Source organism: Schistocerca cancellata, chromosome 4 (genome assembly GCF_023864275.1).
Source record: "Schistocerca cancellata isolate TAMUIC-IGC-003103 chromosome 4, iqSchCanc2.1, whole genome shotgun sequence".
Classification (NCBI taxonomy): Eukaryota; Metazoa; Arthropoda; class Insecta; order Orthoptera; family Acrididae; genus Schistocerca; species Schistocerca cancellata.
In genome coordinates this window covers 215,945,474-215,973,144 of record NC_064629.1, presented here as the reverse complement: position 1 = coordinate 215,973,144, position 27,671 = coordinate 215,945,474, and the positions used below count along the sequence as shown (strand labels likewise).

The 27,671-nt window shown below is 39.4% G+C and overlaps 1 protein-coding gene across 1 annotated transcript in view; it reads right to left on the bottom strand.

The window, feature by feature from the left end:
- LOC126183299 (Fanconi anemia group M protein) overlaps positions 1 to 27,671 on the bottom strand; it is a 237,968-nt gene that overhangs the window by 51,081 nt on the left and 159,216 nt on the right. Inside the window, exon 17 of the mRNA XM_049925138.1 lies at positions 14,709 to 14,804. Coding sequence (XP_049781095.1) covers positions 14,709 to 14,804 — 96 coding nt within the window. The remainder of the gene's footprint in view (positions 1 to 14,708; positions 14,805 to 27,671) is intronic.

Below are 27,671 nucleotides of genomic sequence, written 5' to 3'. Positions count from 1 at the left end.
TACACAGCTCAGCAAGGAGCCACCCTCCACTGATGACACACCAGGAGCGTAGCAAGTTGATATTTAGCTTTCTCTGTGTGCTTTTATAGTTAATTCCACACATTAGTAGTATTAGGATGGATAGGATGTGTGCATTCAGGATGTGGACACAAGAGAAACCAGCCGAAGATTGTGAACAGGTGAAGACTGTTTGGTCATGGTCAGCCATCTTCAAACTGCCAGCTCAGGTTGTAGCAGTAGTGGAGAATCTGGTACATCACCTGGACAACCTGAGGTTGGCTTGTTTCAATCAATGGTCCTGCTGCTGAAGTACCTAGCAGTGTACATGATGTAGAGGTTCCGTCCTCATTCATGTAGCTTGAGACGGAGAGTCAATGTGGAGGTTGGTTGTCTGGCTTAATCCATTCACCCTGTGAGTGGACAGGTGGCCACTCTTTCAGTAGGATCCAGGCAGGCACATGAGGACACAAGTTTGCTAGTTATGGGCAGCTCCAATGTTAAGCATGTTCAACGGTCCCTTAGGAAAATGGTATTCAAGGCTGGAAAGAAATCCAGGGTGTGCTCGGTTTTTCCGTCATGGGGCTTCATGTGGAGGAGGCCCTCCCTGCAGCTATTAAGAGGGTAGGATGCAGTCATCTGTGAGTTGTGGCTCACATCAGTTCCAAAGGCATCTGTGGCTTAGGTTCTGAGGCCAGCCTCAGTTCGTATGGGTGACTGGCGGAAGTGGTGAAGGCTGCTGGTCTCACTCGCTGGTTGCAAACAGAGCTCACAATTTGCAGCATCATACCCAGAGTTGATTAGCATCCTTTCGTTTGGAGTGAAGTGGAAGGTCCAACCACAGGATCTATTGCTTCTATGACGGTCTTGCCTACAGATTAATGACCCTGTGTTATGTGAATGAGAATTAATTGTAGGACTCCCCTTGATAGGTCAGGGGTGCAATACACAAAGGAAGCTGCTACTATGGTAGCAGAGTACTTTTGAACACACTTGGGTTTTTAGGTTTGGTAGTAGTCTGAGGTCTTTTGATGAACACTTGCCAGTTGATACAAAGAGAGTGAAATCAGACTGTGTATTAAGTAAAGACATTCTAGCTGTCAAAATTTCAATAGTAAAATGAAAAAGTACTTGTAACAGAAGTCCTGAATTTACTACCTTGTAGAAAAGTTGTTGCACTCAAACTATTCTCAGAACTGAGACCTGGTTGAAACTTAAAGTGGAAAGATGTGAAATATTTAGCAAGACATGGAACATTCACCAAAAAGGCAGATTCGAAGTTATAGAAGGGGGTGTGTTCATTCCAGTTGACAAAAATATTATATCTATAGAGGTGGACACTGACTAACTGTGAAGTTATCCAGACAAGAGTAAAAGGCCAAGGTGAACTCAAGGTAATTATGAGCTGTTTTTACTATAGACTCATTCAAAGAAAGTCTATGCTCAGTAGCGAAGAAATACCCAGATCATGCAAATTTCTTTGAAGGCAACTTTAACTTTCTGATCATAGAATGGGACGTCTATGGGTTCATTGCAGGTGATACAGACAGACAGTCTTGTGAAGCAGTTTTGAACACGTTTTCCAAAAAACTGTCTTGAGCAACTAGTTCAGTAGCCCACACGCAATTGAAACATTTTAGATTCTGTAGCTACATATAGGCCTGACTTTATCAATAGTGTTACCATAGAGACAGAGATTTGTGATCATGGTATCATAGGAATGATGTTTACTAAAGTTAATAAATCCATCAAGAAGACTAGAAGAGAATTTTTGCTAGAAAGAGCAAACGAGGAGTTGTTATGAAGCCACTTACACAATAAATGAACATCATTTTGTTCTGATACAAAGGACATAGAAGAATTACAGATTGTGAACTGCATTATGGAGAAGCATGTGCTGAGTAAGTGGATTAAGAACAAAAAAAACCCACCGTGGTCAGAAAATTCTGGGAAAGTGGAGACTGTTGCTCTCTCAGTTCAAACAAGAATGTGCAAATGACAACAGGTTAAAGTTATTAGAAATCTGCGTGCCTGTGAAAAGAATGTCATGTGAATCATGCAACTACTTTCACTGTCATGCCTTAGCAAAAGACCTTGCTGAGAACCTGAGTAAATTCTGGTCCTACTTAAAATTGCTAAGCAAGTCAAAGGCTTCTATCCAGTCTCTCAATGACCAGTCTGGTGTGACAGTAGAAGATAGCAAAAGGAAAGCTGAAGTTTTAAATTTCATTTATCAGAAATCATTCAAATTGAAGGATCATACAAACACACCATCATTTGATCGTTGCACAGACTCCTGTATGGAAGATGTAGTAATAGGCATCCCTGGTGCAGAAAAGCAAATGAAAGAATTGAAAGCAAACAAGTCACCAGCTCCGGATAGAATACAAATTCAGTTTTGCAGAGTGTTCCTCGGCACTGGCCTCATACTTAGCTTGCATTTATTGCGGATCTCTTACCCAGTGCAAAGTCCGAAGCAACTGGAAGAAAGTGCAAGTGCCTCCTGTATATAAAAATGGTAAAAGAATGGATCTGTAATATTACAGACAAATACCCCTAACATCAGTTTGCTGCCATATTCTTCAAAATAGTTTGATTTTGAATATAATAAATTTCCTTGAGACATAAAAGCTTTTGTCCACAAATCAGCATGATTTAGGGAGCATTACTTGTGTGAAGCTCAGCTTGCCCTTTTCTCATGTGATATCCTGTGAACCATGGATGAACATCAAAACGGAGATTCCAAATTCCTAGATTGCTGGAAGCATTTAATATGTTGCTCCACTGCAAACTGTTAACAAAGCTCTGAGTGCACAGATTAGGTTCCCATATATGTGAATGGTCTGAAGCCTCTTTTTAATCTGACATACAGGTGTGGGCAGTAATCTGTGATTGTTTGCTGAGGACATTCTGGTGTGCACGAAGATGTCATCGTTGGCATCAAAGCAATCAGAGGTGTGCTGCTACATTTGTTGCCAGTAGGTACAAAGAACATATGAGTATTATGGAGAAGCTTCATGAACTCTGGAGGAAAGTCAACATTCTTTTTGCAGAACACTTAGAGAAAATTTGGAGAACTGTCATTTGAAGCTGACTGCAGAACTGTTCTCCTGTGCTAACATACATTTTGTCTAAGAACCATGAAGGCAAGAAAAATTAGGGCTCATATGGAGGCATACAGACCATCATTTTTCCCTCGCTCTATTTGCAAGTGGAACAGGAAAGGAAATGATTAATAGTGGAACAAGATGTCCTCTGCTACACATCATGCAGTGTCTTAAGGAGTATATACATATATATGTATGTGTACGAATGTATGTATACAAAAATAGTACTGTTGATTACGGCATTCAGAAACCTTTGAGTGGATATAAAAATCTTTTAATTAACTACCATTTCAGCTTGCCCTTAAGAAGATTTCCATGAAATTGCTACTGCTATAGATTTGTCTTCCAGCAGCAAGTGGGCTATGACCTGTAGCTCTTTTGTTACTCATAATCCTATGATACTGTATTTACTCGAATCTAAACCACACTTTTTTTCCGGTTTTTGTAATCCAAAAAACCGCCTGCAGCTTAGAATCGAGTGCAAAGTAAGCGGAAGTTCTGAAAATTGTTGGTAGGTGCCGCCACAACTAACTTCTGCCGTCGAATATATGTAGCGCTACACAGGCATGCTTTGCAAAGATAAATACTGGCGCCAAAAGCTCTGAGGGGGGGGGGGGGGGGGGGAATATATATATGGGTGGAAGACGAGCTTTTTTTCTCCGCCCCGAGTTTCGACCACTGCATTTTCATACATTATACAACGAAGTAAATACAAATTCCGTATTGTTCATCTTCGAGTGTAGCAGCATTTCAATGTACTATGAAAATCCGACTGGCAAGAATGTTTGGGATGTTTATCAATATGGCCAACTCTAAATTCTGAATTTTTTCCTACCTGTGAGAAGAGATGGTTGCTAATAGGAACTTTTATGAATTGTGAATCACATGCAGTATTCTCTTCACCATAATAATAACACGAATATAAACATTTTGCCATGTATTCTTTCATGTTTGCTGCTATCTTATTTAAATCTTGTCTGCCTAATAAAATACGAAACTAGTGTGAGACAACAGCAAACACGGAAGAATATACATATCATGTCATGCTTATATTCGTATTATTCTTATGCCTAATAGTGATACAGTCAGAAATGAAGCACGGCAATTGACTAGATTTTTAAATCTAAAATGACTAATTTCTGTGCAGAATGTAATGTACAAAAGAGGCGTCTGCAAAGATTTTCAAACGGCAAAAAATTTTAGCTAAACTCTCGTTCAGAACATCTTCTATCATAAGCAGTCTATTATTTGGTTCTTGTTGATCATTATCAAAGAAAGTAGCAGTGTAAGTAACAACAAATAGCAGTCTCTTGCCATTGTTTCACTAATGAGACAATTCCTCTCTTTTTTTATCGTAAGCGGCGGTAGCGCACACAAAAGCAAGCCATGCCGCGAGCGGCAACAGGTCGTAAACACACATTATCAGAATGCAACAAATAATGCATGAGACAGTACAATAATGCATTTTCAGCTTAGAGTGACATAAACACCTATAACAAAGAGAACAGCACTTATCAGATCAAAGAAAAATAAGCAATCGATTCAAACCAGAGAAGCACATGAAAAAGGAAGGGTACCCATATAAATACGGACGGAGCGCCTGACGCATAGCAATTGCTACCTGGTAAAGCTAAGCTTACGACTCAAACCAAACTACCGTAGCTGTATCGTCACTCATTCGACCTAAATTGTTTCTCATATTACAATGGGCCAACTTTGTTTCAATTTGGAGGTGTGGCCTAAAACTTTTCTCTCCCTTGAATTTCGAGTCTCAAATTTCAGGTGTGGCTTAGATTCGGGAAAATTTTTTTTCCTTGATTTCGAGTCTCATTTTTCAGGTGCGGCTTAGATTCGAGTGTGGCTTAGATTCAAGTAAATACGGTAATCACATTTTGTTTGTGTATTGTAATGATTTATGTCTGTCTCTAGTTATTACCCTAATTTATTCATTTTCTTTTAGAAATACAATTGTCTTAAAGGCATGCTGTGAACACAGTCAGCAAATTATACTTCATGAAGAACTTGCTACACAACTGGTATTTGTTTATATTAGCATTTCTTCTAACTGGCCTGAATATTGTACCCATATAGATTATGGGTGTCACACCCCCAAATATCAATCCTACAGTATATTGAAAATGCAAGTGGATTAATACTTAGTGTATTTGCCTTAGGACCGGAGTAGTTATATTTGTATGGCATTTCAGTAAGGAAATTTTGCAGGTAATATTTTTACAGATGCATCTGACATGTCCTTTCCACATAAGACTTTTCATCCATTACAATGTCTAAAAATTCATGTATATAATATTTTTCAGCTGTAGACAGAGATTCAATATTTGTGTCCACTTTAGACTGGTTATAATTTAACAAGAACTTCATTTGAAACTTCCTGGTAGATTAAAACTGTGTGTCGGACCGAGACTCGAACTCGGGACCTTTGCCTTTCGCGGGCAAGTGCTCTACCGACTGAGCTACCCAAGCACGACTCACGCCCCATCCTCAAAGCTTTAATTCCACCAGTACCTTGTCACCTACTTTCAAAACTTAATTTGTTTATTTATCACATTACAGGGGACCATGGAAGCCAATGTTATTTGGTCATGGAAAGAGTTAGCATACATTATGTCCCAGCAGGAATGATCAGTATTTACAGATGACAGGAATGATCATTTAAATAAAAAAAGTCTAGTAAACATGGGCTCTAAACTGTATACCCCAAAGCCCATGAGCACTTGTCCAGTAAAAGAGATGTGTTGCACAGTGGCAGAGATTAGCAAGTGCTCACAGCTCTTGAGGTATGTACGAGGGTAATCCCAAAAGTAGGGTCTCCCTTTTTTTTTTTTTAAAGTACATAGACCTGTTTATTTCTACAATGGTTTACATCAGTTTACAGCTTGAACATTTAGCTATTTTTCGACATAACCACCATTTTTGTCGATGCGTTTTTGTACCAGCTCGCCACCATGCTGTTCAGAAAGTTATGAACTGGCGTAATTGTTGCTTGGTCTCAGGTGTAAAGTGGTACGCCCAGGTTTTGTCATTCGTGACAATTGAGTCCAGAAAGTTGTCCTGTTCGGCTGCAAGGTGGTGAAGAAATGCGCAGGAAGCATCAACTCATTGCTGCATGTGGTCCTCAGTCAGCATGCGTGGCACCCATCTTGTGCACACTTTCCGGTAGTTCAATGTTTCAGTTAAAATTCTGTGAGCGGTGCTTCAGGAAACCTCAGGAACCAATGTGCAGAGATCAACTAGGATGATCAGCGATCTTCATGCATGCTTTGCTCAACCTTCAACACTGTCTCCTTAGAAATTGACGGTCTCCCGTTCCTTTGTTAGTTGTGAATTTCGGTCCGACCAGCTGCAAACTCTCTACACCACTTACAAACATTTTGACATCCATGCACGACACACCATACACTTCCATCAATTGGCGATGGATTTCAATCAGCGCAGTGCCCTCTGCGTTCAAAAACTGAATAACTGCGCGCAATTCGCACTTGGCAGTAACATCCAACGGGAGCTCCATTCTCAATGGCTGCCAAGCCAAGACTGAGCGCCTCAGTGCAGTGTGCGCATGTTCACACAGCGGGTGAAGCACTCTTCATAACAGTGTGACCAACTGCCACAAAAACAGAGTTCTGTACTTATAAAAAGATAGGAGACCTTACTTTTGGGAGTACCCTCATACTTTAGAGCCCATGTTTATTGGACTCTTTTTGTTGTTTTGGTCCATAGTGCCCCTACTCAAAACATGGAAAGCAAAGAGCTTGCAGTAGAAGACATTGTATTACAGTACTGAAGATGAAGTACACGGACCTCTTAAGTGTATTTATTTTAGAGCCCATGTTTACTTGACTTTTTTGCTTTGAATGATACTTCCTGTCACATCCCTGAATACTGACAATTCCTCCTGGGACATCCTGTATAATTTACAGAATGCTGATTATATAACTTATAAAACATAATAAAAGAATTAATAAAATATGAAAAACAGAGAGTATGTGAACAAGTGACCAATTGCAGAGAAAAGCTGTCAACTAATGCAAGGAACTTTTGTACAAAATAGAAGGACTGTGCCACAAAGAAACTTTTCAACTTGGATTTGAACACTTGTGATTTAACAATCAGTTTTTTTTTTCAGTCTACTAGAATTCTACTGAAAATGAAACCTGCTGAATAGTACACAGCTTTCTGTACAAAGCGTAAGGAAGTGTTATTGAAATGTATATAATTTTTCCGTCTATTGTTCACTGAGTGAATGTTGCAGTTTCTGAAACAATATATCCCAGGTTGGAATATAAGTACAGGGACGGGAGAGTTAGAATTCTGAGAAACCTGAATAATGGCCTAAATGAAGTTCATGAATTGACACAGCATAATAGCCTGACTGCTCATTTCTGGACTAAGAATATTCTTGATAAAGAGTATAGAGTTGCTCCAGAGTATACTATACGAGATAATAGATGAAGTAAACAAAAGCATTTTTGTCCCAGTGTTAAAGACAGTGGAGCTCATTCTTATAGTGAAGACAGTACCATTTACTTTCTTCGCGAAAGCTTGAAAGCTATATGTCCTAGAAAGCCTCCCACCTATCCTCAACCCTAAAAATTTATAATTGTTGACTTCACTGACTATTTGACTATCTTTGGACAATAGAATTTTGCTTCTGCAAGACTTTTGTGTCAGAAAATGTATTCACAGAGTTTTGTTACAATTAAGCATTAATCTGTTCTCCAAAAGTCACGCACTGATGTTACTGAATACGCTATTAGCTACATCATTTATATTATGTTCCATGTCTTTCACAATGTGTCTTCTGTAAACAGAACATTTTTTACATCATCTGTTATGTGTAGTGGCAGATCATTAACACATATCAAGAAAAGAAATCGATCCATTACACCAGCCTTGTCCATATTCAGTGCAAGTTTATTCATGATAAGGCCAAAATTCTCTTCATTGTTTTGCAATTCTGTCTTTCAGTACAGCCCCAGCTAATAAATGCTGTATTGTCAGCACAGTTCACTAGCTTTGAGTAATGTGGTAGTGTTACGCTACTAATAGCCCAAAGAATACTATCCTGTGGGACTCCATACTTGAGAGTCTTGCATGTTGATTTTACTATTAGGATCTTACTATCACTCTTCTGACTTATTTTAGCATGTTGTCTTTTATCTTGGAGGTAAAACCTTAGGAAATTCAGTGTCAATCCTATCTGAAGTTTCAAGTTTGGATAAAACTACTGAATGATTCACAGACTAAAAGATCTTAGACAAGTCCAGAAAAGACCAAATGAATTTGTTTCCTTCATACAATCTGCTTAGCAGTTAATGGAAGAAAAGTTGCTACTGCTGTCACTGTGCATCACCCTTTTCAGACCTTCGCTGCGAGTTCTTTAGTAGGTTGTATTTGAAGAAGAAAGATTCCAATTGGTCTGCAATTATTCTTCCAAGCAACTTGTCACACACTGAAGTCAATTAAATTGGTCTATAAATAATCTATGTCAGTAATTGTTCTCTTTTATACACTGATCATATCTGAGTGATTTTTAACAGGCTTGGAAAAACCCCACGGCAATTTCAACTGCTTATTAAATGTGTTAGTGATTTTATTAATCCATTTCTATTTTCTTGAAATAATGCAGATGATACGTCATTCCAGCCACAAGATGTTCCATTTAGAGTTTTTAGATGATTCTCATTACCTTGCATTCTGTTACACTCCTTAGAGAAAATGAGTTACTCACTATAACTGAGTTTATTTCTCGTGCTGTTTCATGAATTTCTAATCTGTATGACTAACTAAAATGTCCTGCGAAGACCTCACATACTGCCTTTGGCTCACTAATCAACATTCCATTTTCTCCTAGTGCAGTATTACTGTGACCTGGATACTTTCTTCTTTTCACCATCATTGCTTACTATATTCCAGGGTCTTCTAATAACATTAGTAGATTTGTTTATCTGTTCAGCATAATAATGTGCTTTTAGAGTCTTCAGGGATTCCCTATACTTTTTCTGCTGCTTTTGTACTTTGCCAGGAACTACTGGAATTCAGTGTCCCTGAACAGCACACAAAGGTATTTGCTATTTTCTTTTAATTTGTGTTTTCACTGACCACTGGTGTGTGTGTGTATGTGTGTGTGTGTGTGTGTGTGTGTGTGTGTGTGTGTGTGTGTGTGTAAGCATATTAGGTTACCAAACTGTTAACACAGTAGTGAGGTAGGACTAATACTGTTAATTAATAAAAGTACCTACCTCACCTTTAACTTTTGCCCCATTTATGTGTAGTCCCTTACGATAGGAGAATCGTAATTTTAAAAATGAATTTCTTGCAGGAATGTCAAGAATTTACCATATCATCATCACCTAGATAATTAGATACAAAAAACTAGTTCAGTTGTGAGATGTAAAGGTCTCATCCTAGGAATCATTTAGGTAAATCTCAAAAAATATTAATTTTGATGGCTGAACAGGGATCTGACAATCACCCCCTCCTCAGTTTCTTTGATGATGTTCTTAACCATTAAGCCACTTCCCTCAGTGCCATGGACTTTGTAGCATATAGGCCATGATCATTAAAATATGAATTCATACTGAGAATTGAACTGAATGAAAGCATACTTGAGGGTAGTTAGAAAAGACCTGGGGTGGGGGGGATTTTATTTGGTAGTTATTTGAAAAAAAATTCTAAAAATAATGTTCTTTTACAGTTACATACATGATCCAGCAGACTGTTAATTTTGCCATTCCGTCAGAAAAGTGTAATTTATTAGACTCTGCAAGTATTTGACAAAAATTTCTTCCACTCAAGTCATTACCATAGTATGAATATTTGTGTTGGTCTCAAATGGCCAATAGAGCATGCTTTATCTTCTCATCCCTTGTGAGACTGTTTTTGCAGTTTGGTTTTGACCTACATGTTGAACCCTTCAAATGAAAATGACTATGAACTGTATTTAAAAAATTCTCCATCTATCACAAAACACATCACACTGGTCACTTCAGATGGTTATCAACAAATTACCAGATACTGCATCCACTATTTATTAGGAATATTCAACAAAATCACTACAAGATCGTACTCGTTAGCACCGATATAGTTCATCAAAATTTACAGTGATAGGTTTTTGATTGTTTTGTTCTGTGACCAAAGTGAAATATTAACATGTTCAAGAAAATTAATTTTCCCCTGCATTTCTTCTATAGCAACACAATGTAACTACATATCATAAATTAGTCTTCAACACTCAAACAGATTGATCACGAAATAAAATTCACTGAGACGAGTGTCATATCGAAAACATCGCATAATCATGCACGTATGTACAGAGACACTATCGAGATCTGTTGTTGTTGTGGTCTTCAGTCCTGAGACTGGTTTGATGCAGCTCTCCATGCTACTCTATCCTGTGCAAGCTGCTTCATCTCCCAGTACCTACTGCAACCTACATCCTTCTGAATCTGCTTAGTGTATTCATCTCTTGGTCTCCCTCTACGATTTTTACCCTCCACGCTGCCCTCCAATGCTATATTTGTGATCCCTAGATGCCTCAAAACATGTCCTACCAACCGATCCCTTCTTCTAGTCAAGTTGTGCCACAAACTTCTCTTCTTCCCAATCCTATTCAATATCTCCTCATTAGTTACGTGATCTACCCACCTTATCTTCAGCATTCTTCTGTAGCACCACATTTCGAAAGCTTCTATTCTCTTCTTGTCCATACTAGTTATCGTCCATGTTTCACTTCCATACATGGCTACACTCCATACAAATACTTTCAGAAACGACTTCCTGACACTTAAATCTATACTCGATGTTAACAAATTTCTCTTCTTCAGAAACGATTTCCTTGCCATTGCCAGTCTACATTTTATATCCTCTCTACTTCGACCATCATCAGTTATTTTACTCCCTAAATAGCAATACTTCTTTACTACTTTAAGTGTCTCATTTCCTAATCTAATTCCCTCAGCATCACCCGACTTAATTCGACTACATTCCATTATCCTTGTTTTACTTTTGTTGATGTTCATCTTATATCCTCCTTTCAAGACACTGTCCATTCCATTCAACTGTTCTTCCAAGTCCTTTGCTGTCTCTGACAGAATTACAATGTCATCGGCAAACCTCAAAGTTTTTACTTCGTCTCCATGAATTTTAATACCTACTCCGAATTTTTCTTTTGTTTCCTTTACTGCTTGCTCAATATACAGATTGAATAACAACGGGGATAGGCTACAACCCTGTCTCACTCCTTTCCCAACCACTGCTTCCCTTTCATGCCCCTTGACTCTTATAACTGCCATCTGGTTTCTGTACAAATAGTAAATAGCCTTTTGCTCCCTGTATTTTACCCTTGCCACCTTTAGAATGTGGAAGAGAGTATTCCAGCCAACATTGTCAAAAGCTTCTCTAAGTCTACAAATGCTAGAAATGTAGGTTTGCCTTTCCTTAATCTTTCTTCTAAGATAAGTTGTAAGGTTAGTATTGCCTCACGTGTTCCAACATTTCTACGGAATCCAAACTGATCTTCCCCGAGGTCCACTTCTACCAGTTTTTCCATTCGTCTGTAAAGAATTCGCGTTAGTATTTTGCAGCTGTGACTTATTAAACTGATAGTTCGGTAATTTTCACATCTGTCAACACCTGCTTTCTTTGGGATTGGAATTATTATATTCTTCTTGAAGTCTGAGGGTATTTCACCTGTCTCATACATCTTGCTCACCAGATGGTAGAGTTTTGTCAGGACTGGCTCTCCCAAGGCCGTCAGTAGTTCTAATGGAATGTTGTCTACTCCCGGGGCCTTGTTTCGACTCAGGTCTTTCAGTGCTCTGTCAAACTCTTCACGCAGTATCGTATCTCCCATTTCATCTTCATTTACATCCTCTTCCATTTCCATAATATTGTCCTCAAGTACATCGCTCTTGTATAAACCCTCTATATACTCCTTCCACCTTTCTGCCTTCCCTTCTTTGCTTAGAACTGGGTTGCCATCTGAGCTCTTGATATTCATACAAGTGGTTCTCTTCTCTCCAAAGGTCTCTTTAATTTTCCTGTAGGCAGTATCTATCTTACCCCTAGTGAGACAAGCCTCTACATCCTTACATTTGTCCTCTAGCCATCCCTGCTTAGCCATTTTACACTTCCTGTCGATCTCATTTTTGAAACGTTTGTATTCCTTTTTGCCTGCTTCATTTACTGCATTTTTATATTTTCTCCTTTCATCAATTAAATTCAATATTTCTTCTGTTACCCAAGGATTTCTATTAGCCCTCATCTTTTTACCTAGTTGATCCTCTGCTGCCTTCACTATTTCATCTCTCAAAGCTACCCATTCTTCATCTACTGCATTTCTTTCCCTCATTCTTGTCAATCGTTACCTAATGCTCTCCCTGAAACTCTCTACAACCTCTGGCTCTGTCAGTTTATCCAGGTCCCATCTCCTTAAATTCCCACCTTTTTGCAGTTTCTTCAGTTTCAATCTGCAGTTCATAACCAAGAGATTGTGGTCAGAGTCCACATCTGCCCCTGGAAATGTCTTACAATTTAAAACCTGGTTCCTAAATCTCTGTCTTACCATTATATAATCTATCTGATACCTTTTCGTATCTCCAGGATTCTTCCAGGTATACAACCTTCTTTCATGATTCTTGAACCAAGTTTTAGCTATGATTAAGTTATGCTCTTTGCAAAATTCTACAAGGCGGATTCCTCTTTCATTTCTTCCCCCCAATCCATATTCACCTACTATGTTTCCTTCTCTCCCTTTTCCTACTGACGAATTCCAGTCACCCATGACTATTAAATTTTCGTCTCCCTTCACTACCTGAATAATTTCTTTTATCTCGTCATACATTTCATCAATTTCTTCATCATCTGCAGAGCTAGTTGGCATATAAACTTGTACTACTGTAATAGGCATGGGCTTTGTGTCTATCTTGGCCACAATAATGCGTTCACTATGCTGTTTGTAGTAGCTAACCCGCACTCCTATTTTTTTTATTCATACTTAAACCTACTCCTGCATTACCTCTATTTGATTTTGTATTCATAACCCTGTAATCACCTGACCAAAAGTCTTGTTCCTCCTGCCACCGAACTTCACTAATTCCCACTATATCTAACTTTAACCTATCCATTTCCCTTTTTAAATTTTCTAACCTACCTGCCCGATTAAGGGATCTGACATTCCACGCTCCGATCCGTAGAACGCCAGTTTTCTTTCTCCTGATAACGACGTCCTCTTGAGTAGTCCCCGCCCGGAGATACGAATGGGGGACTATTTTACCTCCGGAATATTTTACCCAAGAGGACGCCATCATCATTTAACCATACAGTAAAGCTGCATGTCCTCGGGAAAAATTACGGCTGTAGTTTCCCCTTGCTTTCAGCCGTTCGCAGTACCAGCACAGCAAGGCCGTTTTGGTTAATGTTACAAGGCCAGATCAGTCAATCATCCAGACTGTTGCCCCTGCAACTACTGAAAAGGCTGCTGCCCTCTTCAGGAACCACATGTTTGTCTGGCCTCTCAACAGATAACCCTCCGTTGTGGTTGTACCTATGGTACGGCCATCTGTATTGCTGAGGCACGCAAGCCTCCCCACCAACGGCAAGGTCCATGGTTCATGGGGGATCTATAAACACTATAATAATTTTAACAGAAAAGAGGAAGGTGTTAAATTAGACAAAATTCGGATGTCAACACTGCAACGTACAAATGATGATTGATTACTTTCAATGTAGAATTTTGGCAATACCAGTGATAGTCTCATGGCCGACATCACTTGATGAACACTGTGGTGCTCTCTATACCACCTATGTAATCGGCGCTCCCACGAGTTGTGGTTGCAGTTTGACATTTTTACCTCTGAAGATGTCTCCTGCAGTCAGTGAGAAAACATTAGGAGAAACTTTTATAAATCGATGACAGCCTAGTAGACTGGAAGTTTTGCCTAGTACACTGGAAGTTTTAAGTGAAGTCAGTACCAGCCGTGAAAGCTTACACTGTATGATCAGAACTTCAGATAATTCAGCAAGTTTGATAAATTTAATGGTATAAAGTGAGGCTGTATAAAATTTTCATCAGCAATGACATTCCATCCACTGAGGTTGTGAAGTACGGGTTATCATGTATTAAAGCTCTTCATTATTACAACATTTTAACAACAATGGTGGTAATAATAATCAGAAGTAATCAACACATTATACTACAGCAACCCACGATGAGAATATGCTCTCAGTGTTGCAATATTAAAATGCAATGACAATGTGTCTGAAGTGTGAAAAATTACCATACACATTGCATTTAGGTACAGTTGCTGACATCTTATTCCCTAAAACATGATGGAGAAATTAATAAAATATTTTCACATGAAGAATGTCTCAAAAATTTGGCTTCAGTAAAATGAACAATTACTGTTGGTGATGGTGGAATGGTTGCTGTTAGTGGTCGTACCCGAATGAGGGCATCAATTTAAGACAGTGATACACAACATCTATGCATGTTTCACACTCTTAACTCAAATCAACTATGAAATTTTCTCTTGTCATCTGGAGAAATATTTTACAACAAAAAATATTTGTAATTATTTAACGTACCTTTTTTTGCACCATACAGGAAAGCTGGATCCATTATAGGGAGATGAACTGAAAGTCTTTGCCTTATTGCTGTAACTGTGCATTTGTCTCCACTCTCTGTAAGATAGATTGTAAATTTCTATTATCCAGTTATAAATCAAAAATTGTGCACACAAAACCTATAAATCATAAATAATGAGAATGCTTTCCTCTCTTGTGGAAATGCCATATGGAAGAAAATTTTATTACTATTACTACTACTACTACTACTACTACTACTACTACTATATTGCATTACAATGAAGCTTTAATACTTCTTTAGCAACACATGATAAGTACTCAAAGTTTTATGAATCCCCTCAAAAAGATAAAGTTACATGATTAATTTTATGTTGTTTGCAGGTACTTGCTTGTAGTTCTGGTACACACTGAAATCCTCATGCCGCAGTATGTCACTACAAGAGCAAAAAAATGGCACAGCCCATTGATAAAGTGGAATGTTGTGCAGCAATTAATTTTTTACACTTAAGTAGGAATAATAATGTAACGACTGATGCCGAGCTGATGGAGGTGTACAACAATACACCATCATATGACATATAATGGTTAGGTGGTGCAGATGCTTCCAATGTGATCAGACAAGTCTGAATGATGAAAATAAAGTGACAGAGCACTTCCCTGTGAAAACTGGGACTTGCAAGAGGAGTGGTGGTCCTGGTGCTCAAAGACCGGAGCATAATCATCAAGGTGATATTGGAAAAAGTGAAAATCGGTCATAGGTCAGTTTTCCATATCTTGCATGACATTCTGAACATTGCAAAGCTCGGTTTCTTCTGGGTTCTGCAGCTGCTCACACCCATTCACTTAGTCACCATGTATGACTGCTGGGTGTAACAAAATAATCTGAGACAAAGGAGCAAACCAAGCACTGAAAAGATGTGGTTCACCATTGCCAAAAAAGGCAAAAAAAGCTAACCACTATTGGTCAAGGTTACATTAAGTGTTTTTTTTGGGACTGTCATAGTCTGATGCTCATAAATGGCAACCGTCACAGGAGCATACTGGTGAAATCTCCCGATGAGGTTCCACGAGCCTGTCAAGGGGAAGCACTGTGGGAAGCTATCTAAGGGATGGGTTTGCTCCATGACAACAAGTCAACTTATTCTGCACAGGACACAGTCACAAGAGTTTATTCTTCAGGTTATCAAATTTTGCCTCACCCTTGTATGTTCATGGCATGCACCCAGTGACTTCTTCCTTTTTTCTTGGATGAAGAAGCCACTGCATGGGATGGCCATTTCATAATGATGTGCATGGGATGGCCATTTCATAATGATGATGAAATGATTTTCAAGGTGGAATGTTTCCTGAACAGTCGAACTGCAAACTTCTATGACAAAGGGCTATGCGAAGCCATTCATAATTGGTATAAATATGTTAAACTGAAGGGTGAATATTTAAAGAACTAACATCATTAACAAGTTTAGTAGTTTCAGCTTTTTTTTATGTGATAAAATAGAATTTTATTACTACCCCTTGTACATTCTTGGTTTACATATATATTTATGTACACAATCACCGAATTTCATTTAGTTCCTCAACATACTCAGTTCCAAACTTTACCTGAAACTCTGTAGTGTCTCAAGTATGGGATTCAAGAGCTTTCTATCAGTAAAATATTCCACTTTCCCCATCACATATGAAAGAAAATCAACCCACAGACACAATACACGATAGCACATTTATTTTACGGAAATGGTATAAAATTTTGGCTTCTCTAACTTCCTTCCACATTCAAATCATTTTTAATACCAGTCCACACATAACAACTTGCAACAGCTCAACACTTGCTACCTAATCTGTGACCTTTTCTCCAGCTTTCCAATGGGTTTCATATCATCTCCTTTAACATGGCAGTGACATTGCTGCATATTTTGAAATTTCACTGGACAAATCTTGCTACTCTTTTCTATATGCTTTCCAGGATTGAAATCAGGCATGATTAGTATATGCCTCATCCAGAACTGCAGTACTCCTGATGAGGCCTTACCCAGGCACAGTATGTCTCTTGCTTCACCTCTCTGGAACAGCCCCTCAAGATTTTCACCACTTGGAAGAGGACACTGCCTGCCTTGGCAAAGTATCCCTCTCATATGAGGATCTCAGTGTACTTTGCCATCACTCTTAAGATACTTAAAATTAGTTGATACAGAGTGTCCCTCCCCTGCTAACTTGTATTAAAATTTTGTCACAGATTTTCTGATGCAGAAACTAAATAACTAATTCTTGCTTACATTAATACTCATTCTATTTTACCATGTTTTTTAATTTTGCAAGGTCATCTAGGAGAGTCCCACAGTTCTGTAATTGCCAAATTCTGCAACATACTACTAGATCATCTGCAACCAGTCAGATATTAGAGTGGATCTCTGTGCCTATGTTATTTTATACACACTTTCCTTTGCCGCCCCTGACTCTAGCTCTATTTTCTCTGAAACATCTCTCTTACTTTTATCCTTTGGGTTCTGCCCTGCAGGTATGCCAGTATCCCACATACTACTCTGTCTTTTGCTCCAGTAGTTCGTAACGTAATTAAAACGAGCTCATGATAGCCCCTATCAAATGTCTCTGATACATCTATAGTGTTGTTGTTGTGGTCTTCAGTCCAGAGACTGGTTTGATGCAGCTATCCTGTGCAAGTTTCTTCATCTCCCAGTACCTACTGCAATCAACATCCTTCTGAATCTGTTTAGTGTATTCATCTCTTGGTCTCCCTCTTAGATTTTTACCCTCCATGCTGCCCTCCAATACTACATTGGTGATTCCTTGATGCCTCAGAATATATCCTACCAACCGATCCCTTCTTCTAGTCAAGTTGTGCCACAAATTTCTCTTCTCCCCAATTCTATTCAATGTGATCTACCCATCTAATCTTCAGCATTCTTCTGTAGCACCACATTCTGAAAGCTTCTTCTATTCTCTTCCTGTCTAAACTATTTGTCATCCCCGTTTCACTTCCATTCATGGCTACAATCCATACAAATACTTTCAGAAACGACTTCCTGACACTTAAATCTATACTCGATGCAAACAAATTTCTCTTCTTCAGAAACGCTTTCCTTGACATTGCCAGTCTACATTTTATATCCTCTCTACTTTGACTATCATCAGTTATGTTGCTCCGCAAATAGCTAAACTCATTTACTACTTTAAGTGTCTCATTTCCTAATCTAATTCCCTTAGCATCACCCGATTTAATTCGACTACATTCCATTATCCTCATTTTGCTTTTGCTGATGTTCGTCTTATATCCTCCTTTCAAGACACTGTCCATTCCATTCAGCTGCTCTTCCAGGTTATTTGCTGACTCTGACAAAATTACAATGTCATCGGCGAACCTCAAAGTTTTTATTTCTTCTCCATGGAGTTTAATTTCTCCTCTGAATTTTTCTTTTGTTTCCTTTACTGCTTGCTCAGTATACAGATTGAATAACATAGGGGATAGGCTACAACCCTGTCTCACTCCCTTCCCAACCACTGCTTCCCTTTCATGCCCCCCTACTCTTATAACTGCCATCTGGCTTCTGTACAAATTATAAATATCCTTTTGCTCCCTTTATTTTACCCCTGCCACCTTCAGAATTTGAAAGAGAGTATTCCAGTCAACATTGTCAAAAGCTTTCTCTAAGTCTAAAAATGCTAGAAACGTAGGTTTGCCTTTCCTTAATCTATTTTCTAAGATAAGTTGTAGGGTCAGTATTGCCTCACGTGTTCCAACATTTCTATGGAATCCAAACTGATCTTCCTTGAGGTTAGCTTCTACCAGTTTTTCCATTCGTCTGTAAAGAATTCGTGTTAGTATTTTGCAGCTGTGACTTATTAAACTGATAGTTCGGTAATTTTCACATCTGTCAACACCTGCTTTCTTTGGGATTGGAATTATTATATTCATCTTGAAGTCTGAGGGTATTTCGCCTGTCTCATACATCTTACTCACCAGATGGTAGAGTTTTGTCATGGCTGGCTCTCCCAAGGCTGTCAGTAGTTCTGATCGAATGTTGTCTACTCCCGGGGCCTTGTTTCGACTTAGGTCTTTCAGTGCTCTGTCAAACTCTTCATGCAGTATCATATCGCCCATTTCATCTTCATCTACATTCTCTTTCATTTCCATAATATTGTCCTCAAGAACATTTCCCTTGTATAGACCCTCAATATACTCCTTCTACCTTTCTGCTTTTCCTTCTTTACTTAGAACTGGTTTTCCATCTGAGCTCTTGATGTTCATGCAAGTCATTCTCTTTTCTCCATAGGTCTTTTTAATTTTCCTGTAGGCAGTATATATCTTACCCCTAGTGATATACGCCTCTCCATCATTACATATGTCCTCTAGCCATCCTTGCTTAGCCATTTTGCACTTCCTGTCGATCTCATTTTTGAGACGTTTGTATTCTCTTTTGCCAGATTCATTTACTGCATTTTTGTATTTTCTCCTTTCATCAATTAAATTCAATATCTTTTCTGTTACCCAAGGATTTCTATTATCCCTCATCTTTTTACCTAGTTGATCCTCTGCTGCCTTCACTATTTCATCTCTCAAAGCTACCCATTCTTCATCTACTGCATTTCTTTCCCTCATTCTTGTCAATCGTTACCTAATGCTCTCCCTGAAACTCTCTACAACCTCTGGCTCTGTCAGTTTATCCAGGTCCCATCTCCTTAAATTGCCACCTTTTTGCTGTTTCTTCAGTTTTAATCTACAGTTCATAACCAATAGATTGTGGTCAGAGTCCACATCTGCCCCTGGAAATGTCTTACAGTTTAAAACCTGGTTCCTAAATCTCTGTCTTACCATTATATAATCTATCTGAAACCTTCTAGTATCTCCAGGCCTCTTCCTTGTATACAACCTTCTTTCATGGTTCTTGAACCAAGTTTTAGCTATGATTAAGTTATGCTCTGTGCAAAATTCTACCAGGTGGCTTCCTCTTTCATTCCTTAACCCCATTCCATATTCTCCTACTACGTTTCCTTCTCTTCCTTTTCCTACTATCGAATTCCAGTCACTCATGACTATTAAATTTTCGTCTCCCTTCACTATCTGAATAATTTCTTTTATCACATCATACATTTCATCAATCTCTTCATCATCTGTGGAGCTAGTTGGCATACTGTGGTAGGCATGGGCTTTGTACCTATCTTGGCCACAATAATGTGTTCACTATGCCGTTTGTAGTAGCTTACCCACATTCCTATTTTTTTATTCATTATTGAACCTACTCCTGCATTACCCCTATTTGATTTTGTATCTACAACCCTGTATTCACCTGAACAGAAGTCTTGTTCCGCCTGCCACCGAACTTCACTAATTCCCATTATATCTAACTTTAACCTATCCATTTCCCTTTTTAAATTTGCTAACCTACCTACCCGATTAAGGGATCTGACATTCCACGCTCCGACCCATGAAACGCCAGTTTTCTTTCTCCTGATAACGACGTCCTCCTGAGTAGTCCCCGCCTGGAGATCCAAATGGAGGACTATTTTACCTCCAGAATATTTTATCCAAGAGGACGCTATCATCATTTAACCATACAGTAAAGCTGCATGCCCTTGGGAAAAATTATGGCTGTAGTTTCCCCTTGCTTTCAGCCGTTCGCAGTATCAGCACAGCAAGGCGGTTTTGGTTAGTGTTACAAGGCCAGATCAGTCAATCATTCAGGCTGTTGCCCCTGCAACTACTGAAATGGATGCTGATCCTCCTCTTTAGGAAGCACACGTTTGTCTGGTCTCTCAAAAGATACCCCTCTGTTGTGGTTGCACCTATGGTACGGCTATCTGTATTGCTGAGGGACGCAAGCCTCCCCACTCCCCACCATCGGCAAGGTCCATGGAAGGGAGGGGTGGGGTGGGGGGGACACACATCTACAGTGATACTCACTAATTGTCTCCTCACCCCTCTCATGTAATGTCACTTCCACATCCTCCTGGAAGTTGCGATTCACAAGTAACTTGTTCCCTAAATACATTCAGAGTGTTTCCTTGAGCCATTGTGTTGTGCTGCATATTACATCCCTCCCAGAGATGGAATGCTGTTAGTTCCTTTTACATAACTTACATAATTAGAGGAATACGTAATATTTACCTCGTGAGCTACTGTTTCTCATATAATGTCTGACTCAATCATTGTTTTGCTACTAGTTCTCTCCTTATTTCGTTTTAAGTGATGTGTGTTTCTGACAGCTTTTATTGACATTTTACTTTACAACTTCCTATTTTTTTGTTACAGTATGCTGGATACGGCCACCTCTTGCTTTCTTCTGGTATCCACTGTTCCTGTCCACTCTTTATTTATTCCTTAGACTTTCTCCACTTGTCATTTACTGTTATCCCAGTTTCTACCCACCTCACACAGTTTTATATTACAAAAGCTTTTAGTTCTGCTACCTATGTTAAATTTTAACTTTAATATCATTTCTGTTTTGTTGCTACTGACACTGTAACTAAACTCCTAATTTCCATCCTAACTGATTTGTGGTCACTAATGCCCGCCACTACACTTCTTTGAGGATCACCTAATGTTTCAACACTAATAACCGACATGCAAGCAAATTATTCTATGAAGAGTAGACAATAAAGCACCACATGCAGAAAAACATGTAAGAAAATATCTATCAGCGTCAATTTGAAACACATCAGTATATGAAATGAAACATCCAAAATTCAACGCAAAAAGTTCTGTTCTATTTGACGTAGAGCAAAACAATTTATCACTGGTAACTGACATGATCATCTCCAGGCACAGTAGCATATTTCTGTTGTTCCTCAGCATCAATGACTACCATAGCTAAATTCATGAAATTTTATTTTATCCAATACATGTTTCAAAGGCTAGCCATCATCTACATCTACATCCATACTCTGCAAGTGGCGGAGGGTACCTTGAGTACCTCTATCTGTTCTCCGTTCTATTCCAGTCTCGTACTGTTCATGGAAAGAAAGATTGTCAGTATGCCTCTGTGTGGGCTCTAATCTCTCTGATTTTATCCTCATGGTCTCTTCGCGATATATACATAGGAGGGAGCAATATACTGCTTGACCCCTTGGTGAAGGCATGTTTTCGAAACTTCAACAAAAGCCGTACCGAGCTACTGAGCATCCCTCTTGCAGAGTCTTCCAGTGGAGTTTATCTATCATTTCCGTAATGCTTTTGTGATTACTAAATGATCCTGTAACAAAGCATGCTGCTCTCCATTGGATCTTCTCTATCTCTTCTATCAACCCTATCTGGTACAGATCCAACACCAGTGAGCAATATCCAAACAGTGGGCGAACAAGTGTACTGTAACCTACTTCCTTTGTTTTCGGACTGCATTTCCTTAGGATTCTTCCAATGAATCTCAGTCTGGCATCTGCTTTACTGATAATTAATTGGATATGGTCATTCCATTTTAAATCACTCCTAATGCCTACTCCCAGATAATTTATGGAATTAACTGCTTCCAGCTGCTGACCTGCTATATTGTAGCTAAATGAGAAAGGATCTTTCTTTTTATGTATTCGCAGCACATTACACTTGTCTACATTGAGATTCAATTGCCATTCCCTGCACCATGCGTCAATTCTCCTGCATTTTAGTACAATTTTCCATTGTTAAAACCTCTCGATATACTACAGCATCATCCACAGAAAGCCTCAGTGAACTTCCGATGTTATCCACAAGGTCATTTATATATATTGTGAATAGCAATGGTCCTTCGGCACGCCTGAAATCACTCTTACTTCGGAAGAGTTCTCTCCATTGAGAATGACATACTGCGTTCTGTTATCTAGGAACTCTTCAATCCAATCACACAATTGGTCCAATAATCCATATGCTCTTACTTTGTTCATTAAACGACTGTGGGGAACTGTATCAAACGCCTTGCGGAAGTCAAGAAACATGGCATCTACCTGGGAACCCGTGTCTATGGCCCTCTGAGTCTTGTGGACGAATAGCGCGAGCTGGGTTTCACACGATCGTCTTTTTCGAAACCCATGCTGATTCCTACAGAGTAGATTTCTAGTCTCCAGAAAAGCCATTATACTTTAACATAATACATGTTCCAAAATTCTACAACTGATCGACGTTAGAGATATACGTCTATAGTTCTGCACATCTGTTCGACGTCCCTTCTTGAAAATGGGGATGACTTGTGCCCTTTTCCAATCTTTTGGAACACTACGCTCTTCTAGAGATCTACGGTACACCGCTGCAAGAAGGGGGCAAGTTCCTTAGCATACTCTGTTTAAAATCGAACTGGTATTCCATCAGGTCCAGTGGCCTTTCCTCTTTTGGGTGGAGGTATGTTATACATGGTGGGTGTTAGTGGTGATTTTGTGCAGTGATACAAGATGTAACCAAGTTGTTGTAATTTGCAAGTTTAAATGCAGCAGTATGTGTGCTACATTCTTCCATTGAAAAGTGAAATTGCTTGTACATCAATCACAACATAACCCCCTGGCCATCTCACATGCTGCTACAGAAAATCACCAATGCTTACTACTAATAGCAGCCATGTAGAAGATGCCTTTCACCTCATAATGGTTAACCATCAAAACACATAGTAAATAAAGTAAAACTTCATGAACGACACAGAATTTTGTGTTTCTTCATTCTAAATGACAATCACAGTCCTCAAAATGTAATCCATAATGGATTTTGTACAGGGTATAATAAATTCCCTTTACAGGTGTTGAAGATCTTTAGTGGGGACCAAGACAGTTAAGTTTAGCATTTTTGTGCCACTGACTACAGTATTGGCGACTGATGACCTCAGAAGTTAAGTCACATAGTGCTCAGAGCCACTACAGTATTACATACATACATATCCCACAAACCACTGTACGGTCCTTGGCGAAAGGTACCCTGTACCACCACCAGTTGTGTCATTTCCTCTTCCACTTACAGACACACCGAGTGAAAAATGAGTCTGTATGCCTCCATAAAAATCTTAATTTCTCATATCTTACCTTTATGGTCCTTACGTGAAATGTATGTTGGCAACAGTAGGATCATCCTGCAGTCAGCTTCAAGTGTTGGTTCACTAAATTTTCAGAATAATATTCCTCGAAAAGAACATTGGCTTCCCTCCAGGGATTCTGATTTGAGTACCAGAAGCATCTCTGTAATACTTGCATGCTGTTCAAATCTACTGGTAACAAATCTAGCAACCTGCCTCTCAATTGCCTCTTCCTCTAATCTGACCTGGTGTGCATCCCAAACACCCTCACATTACTCAAGAATAGGTTGCACTAGCATCCTATATGCAGTCTCCTTCACAGATAAACCGAAGTAGACTATTCGCATTCCCTACCACTCTTATACTCGTTCCATCTCATACTGCAGACATTACCCTCAGATATTTAAGTAACATGACTGTGTCAAGCAGAACAATACTAATGCAGTATCCGGACGTTACAGGTTTTTTTTTTTTTTCCGTACTCATCCACATTAACTTGCATTTTTCTACATTTAGAGCCAGCTGCCATTCATCACACCAACTAGAAATTTTGTCCAAGTTATCTTGTATCATCCTACAGTCGCGTATTTTTGACACCTTCCCATACACCACAGCATCATCAGCAAATAACTGCACATTGCTGCCCACCCTGTCAGCCAGATCATTTATGTATTTAGAAAATAATAGCACTCCTATTACACTTTGCTGGGGTACTCCTAGCGAAGACCTTGTCTCTGATGAACATTCGTCATTGAGGACAACGTACTGGGTTCTATTACTTAAGACATCTTCAAGCCACTCACACAGCTGGGAACCTATTCAGTATGCTTGTACCTTCATTAAGTCTGCAGTGGGGAACTGTGTCAAATGCTTTTCAGAAATCTAGAAATAAGGGATCTGTCTGTTGCCCTTTATCCACAGTTAGCAGTATATCATGTAACAAAAGGACAAGCCGACTTTCACACAGACAATGCTTTCTGAAACCACGCTGAATCATAGACTTGAACTTCTGGGTTTCTAGAAATTTATTGTATTCAAACTGTATTAAAACTCAGAATGTGTTCTAGAATTCTGCAGCAAACCAATGTTAACGATATTGGTCTGTAATTTTGGGTGCCATTTCTTTCACCCTTCTTATATATGGGAGTCACCTGCACTTTTTCCCAGTCATTTGTGACTTTGCACTTCGGTGAGAGATTCACAATAACTGCAACCTAAGTAAGGGGCCAATGCCATACAGTACTCTTTGTAAAACTGAATTGGGATGTCATTCAGACCTGGTGATTTATTTGTTTTCAACTCTTTCAGTTGTTTCTCTACACTAGGGATGTTTGTTGTTTGTCACTATGTTGTCCATATGGGAGTCTGTGTGATGGTCAAACAACCATAGGTTTTTACAATTCTCCTGTGTGAACAGTTTCTTAAATGCAGAATTAAAACTTCGGCTTTCATTTTGCTGTCTTCAACTGCCACACCAAACTGGTGAACGAGTTACTGGATGGAAGCCTTACGACCCACTAAGCGATTTTACATAGGGCCAGAATTTTCTCTGGTTCTCAGCCAGATTTTTTGCTAAGGTATGACGGTGGTTGAAGTTGTACGCTTTATGCATAGATCTTTCCACAGATGCACAAATCTCAACTAACTTTTACTTTTTGTCATTTGCTTCTTCTCTTTTGAACCGCACGTGCAACAGTCTTTGCTTCCTCAACATTTTCTGAATTTCATTACTAAACCATTGTGGATCTTAATCCACTTACTTGGCACATACTTGTTCAGAGCACAATTTACAATCTGTTTAAACTTTGTCCATAACTGATGTATGTTCACCAAACTGGAATTGAATGATCGCAATTCATTGTCTAAGTGAGATGCTAACAACTGCTCATCTACTCAGAGAAACACTCTCCTGGCATTCTTGACTGATTTATTAACTTTTGTAACCAGAGTTGCTATGGTGACCTCACGATCACTAATCCCTGTCTCCACACTGACAACATCAATAATGTCCGGCCTGTTAATAGCTACAAGGTCTGAGATACTTCCAATGTGTGTGGGCTGCTGAAGTAGCTGGTCAAGACAGTCTTTGGAAAATGTGATCAGAAGTACTATGCAAGACTGACTGTCTGCACCCCCTGCAATGAATCCACAGAGGTCCCAATCAGTACTTAGGTTAAAGTCGCCTCCAGCTAGTATTGCATGACCTAGGTATTTACACACTACTGATTGTAGACTTTCTTTGTATGACTCTAGAAATGTCACAGCAGAATCAGGTGGCTGGTAAAAACATCCAACAATTAACTTGGTGTCACCTGGACCTGTTATACACAACTAGGTAAGTTCACTGTCACACTCAACTTCAACCTCAATAGAGACAATATTTTTGTCAACTGCAATGAACAGTCCACCTCCCTTGGCATCTATTCTGTCCTTCCAATAAACACTCCATTACTTGTTAAATATTTCAGAGTTTTCTACTTCAGACTTTAGCCAGCTCTCTGTTCCAAGAATAATTTGAGTGTGATTAATTTCACATAGGGCAGTAAATTCAGGAACTTTGTTATGAATACTTTGACAATTTACTGATAAAATTTTGATATTTGAAGTGCCTTACTCTGAACACTGTTTGATGTCCCAATTTGAGTATCAACTGGTGAGTACCTCAAACTACTGCCTAGTCTAAAAAAGCCCCATGTGTACTCAACAAGTATTCCGCTACCTGAGTAGTTGCTACCACTGTGTTGTGCACCCCTGACCTGCCAAGGAGAGTCCTAAAGTTCCCCACCTGATAATGCAAGTCAGGAAATCCACAGCCAAGACTGCCACAGAGTCAATGAAGCCTTTGGATGAGACCCTCCACTCAGCTCCAAACCAAAGGAGCCACATCAGCTCTGGGAACAACGCTGCAAATTGCATGCTCAGCTTGCACCCCGAGTGCGAGGCCAGCTGCTTTCACCACCTCCACCAGACACCTGTGTGAACTGAAGGTGACCTCAGAACCCATTTGACAGACACTGTTGATCCTTCACAACTTGCAGACGACTGCACCCTGCATGCTCAGCAGCTGCAGGTAAGGCCACCTCCAAATCTTGAATGAGGCCCACCGGCAGACATATCAAGTGCACAATGGCTTTCTTTCCACCCCTGAATGCTAGCCTAAGTGAATCCATAACACACTCAATGTTGGAGCTCCCAATAACTAGCAGGGAATGGCCACCTGTTTATTCACAGGATGAATAGATGGGGCCAGACACCAAGCCTCCACACTGGCCCTCTGCCTCCAGCAACACGAATGCGTTATGTCCCGCCACTCACCCTGCTCTGAGGGCAGATCTATGCATCAAATACACTAGGAGATGCATTGGCAGCAGGGCCTGTGGGTGCAATAAGTAATATCTGAGGTGTCTTGCGTGATGCACCAGATTCTCTGCCACCATTACACCCTGAGGCAGCAGCCTGAGAGGGCTGACCATAGCCAAAACCACATTAAGCTGTTTGCGAATTGCAGCCAGCTCCTCCTGCATCAGTATACAGCATGCAGACATCCTACCTATCCTAGCAACACTAACTGAAGAAGTGAACTATAAATGCTGACAGGTACCTAGATATACAATTTGTTACCCTCATGACCTGTCACCAATTGATGCTGGCAATAAATCTCTTAAACACGAAAACATGCATAAAAATTTAAGCAGTATATACTATTAAGAAAACACAGCAAATGATAAATATGTGACTTGGTGCCATGGAGATGTGTCACAAGTGACAGATGGAGCCAGACTGACTGGCTAACTAGGCTGCAGTGAATGGTCACTTGTCTTCAAAAGAAACAAATGATCAAGTAAAGCGCTACTGACTGCCTAAATATACAGTTACAAAATGTGAGATTAAGCCTCTAAAATATGAAACCATGCACAAAATTTAAGCAATACATACTATTAAGAAAACACAAGAATAGCTAAATATGGAACTTGCTGCCATGGAG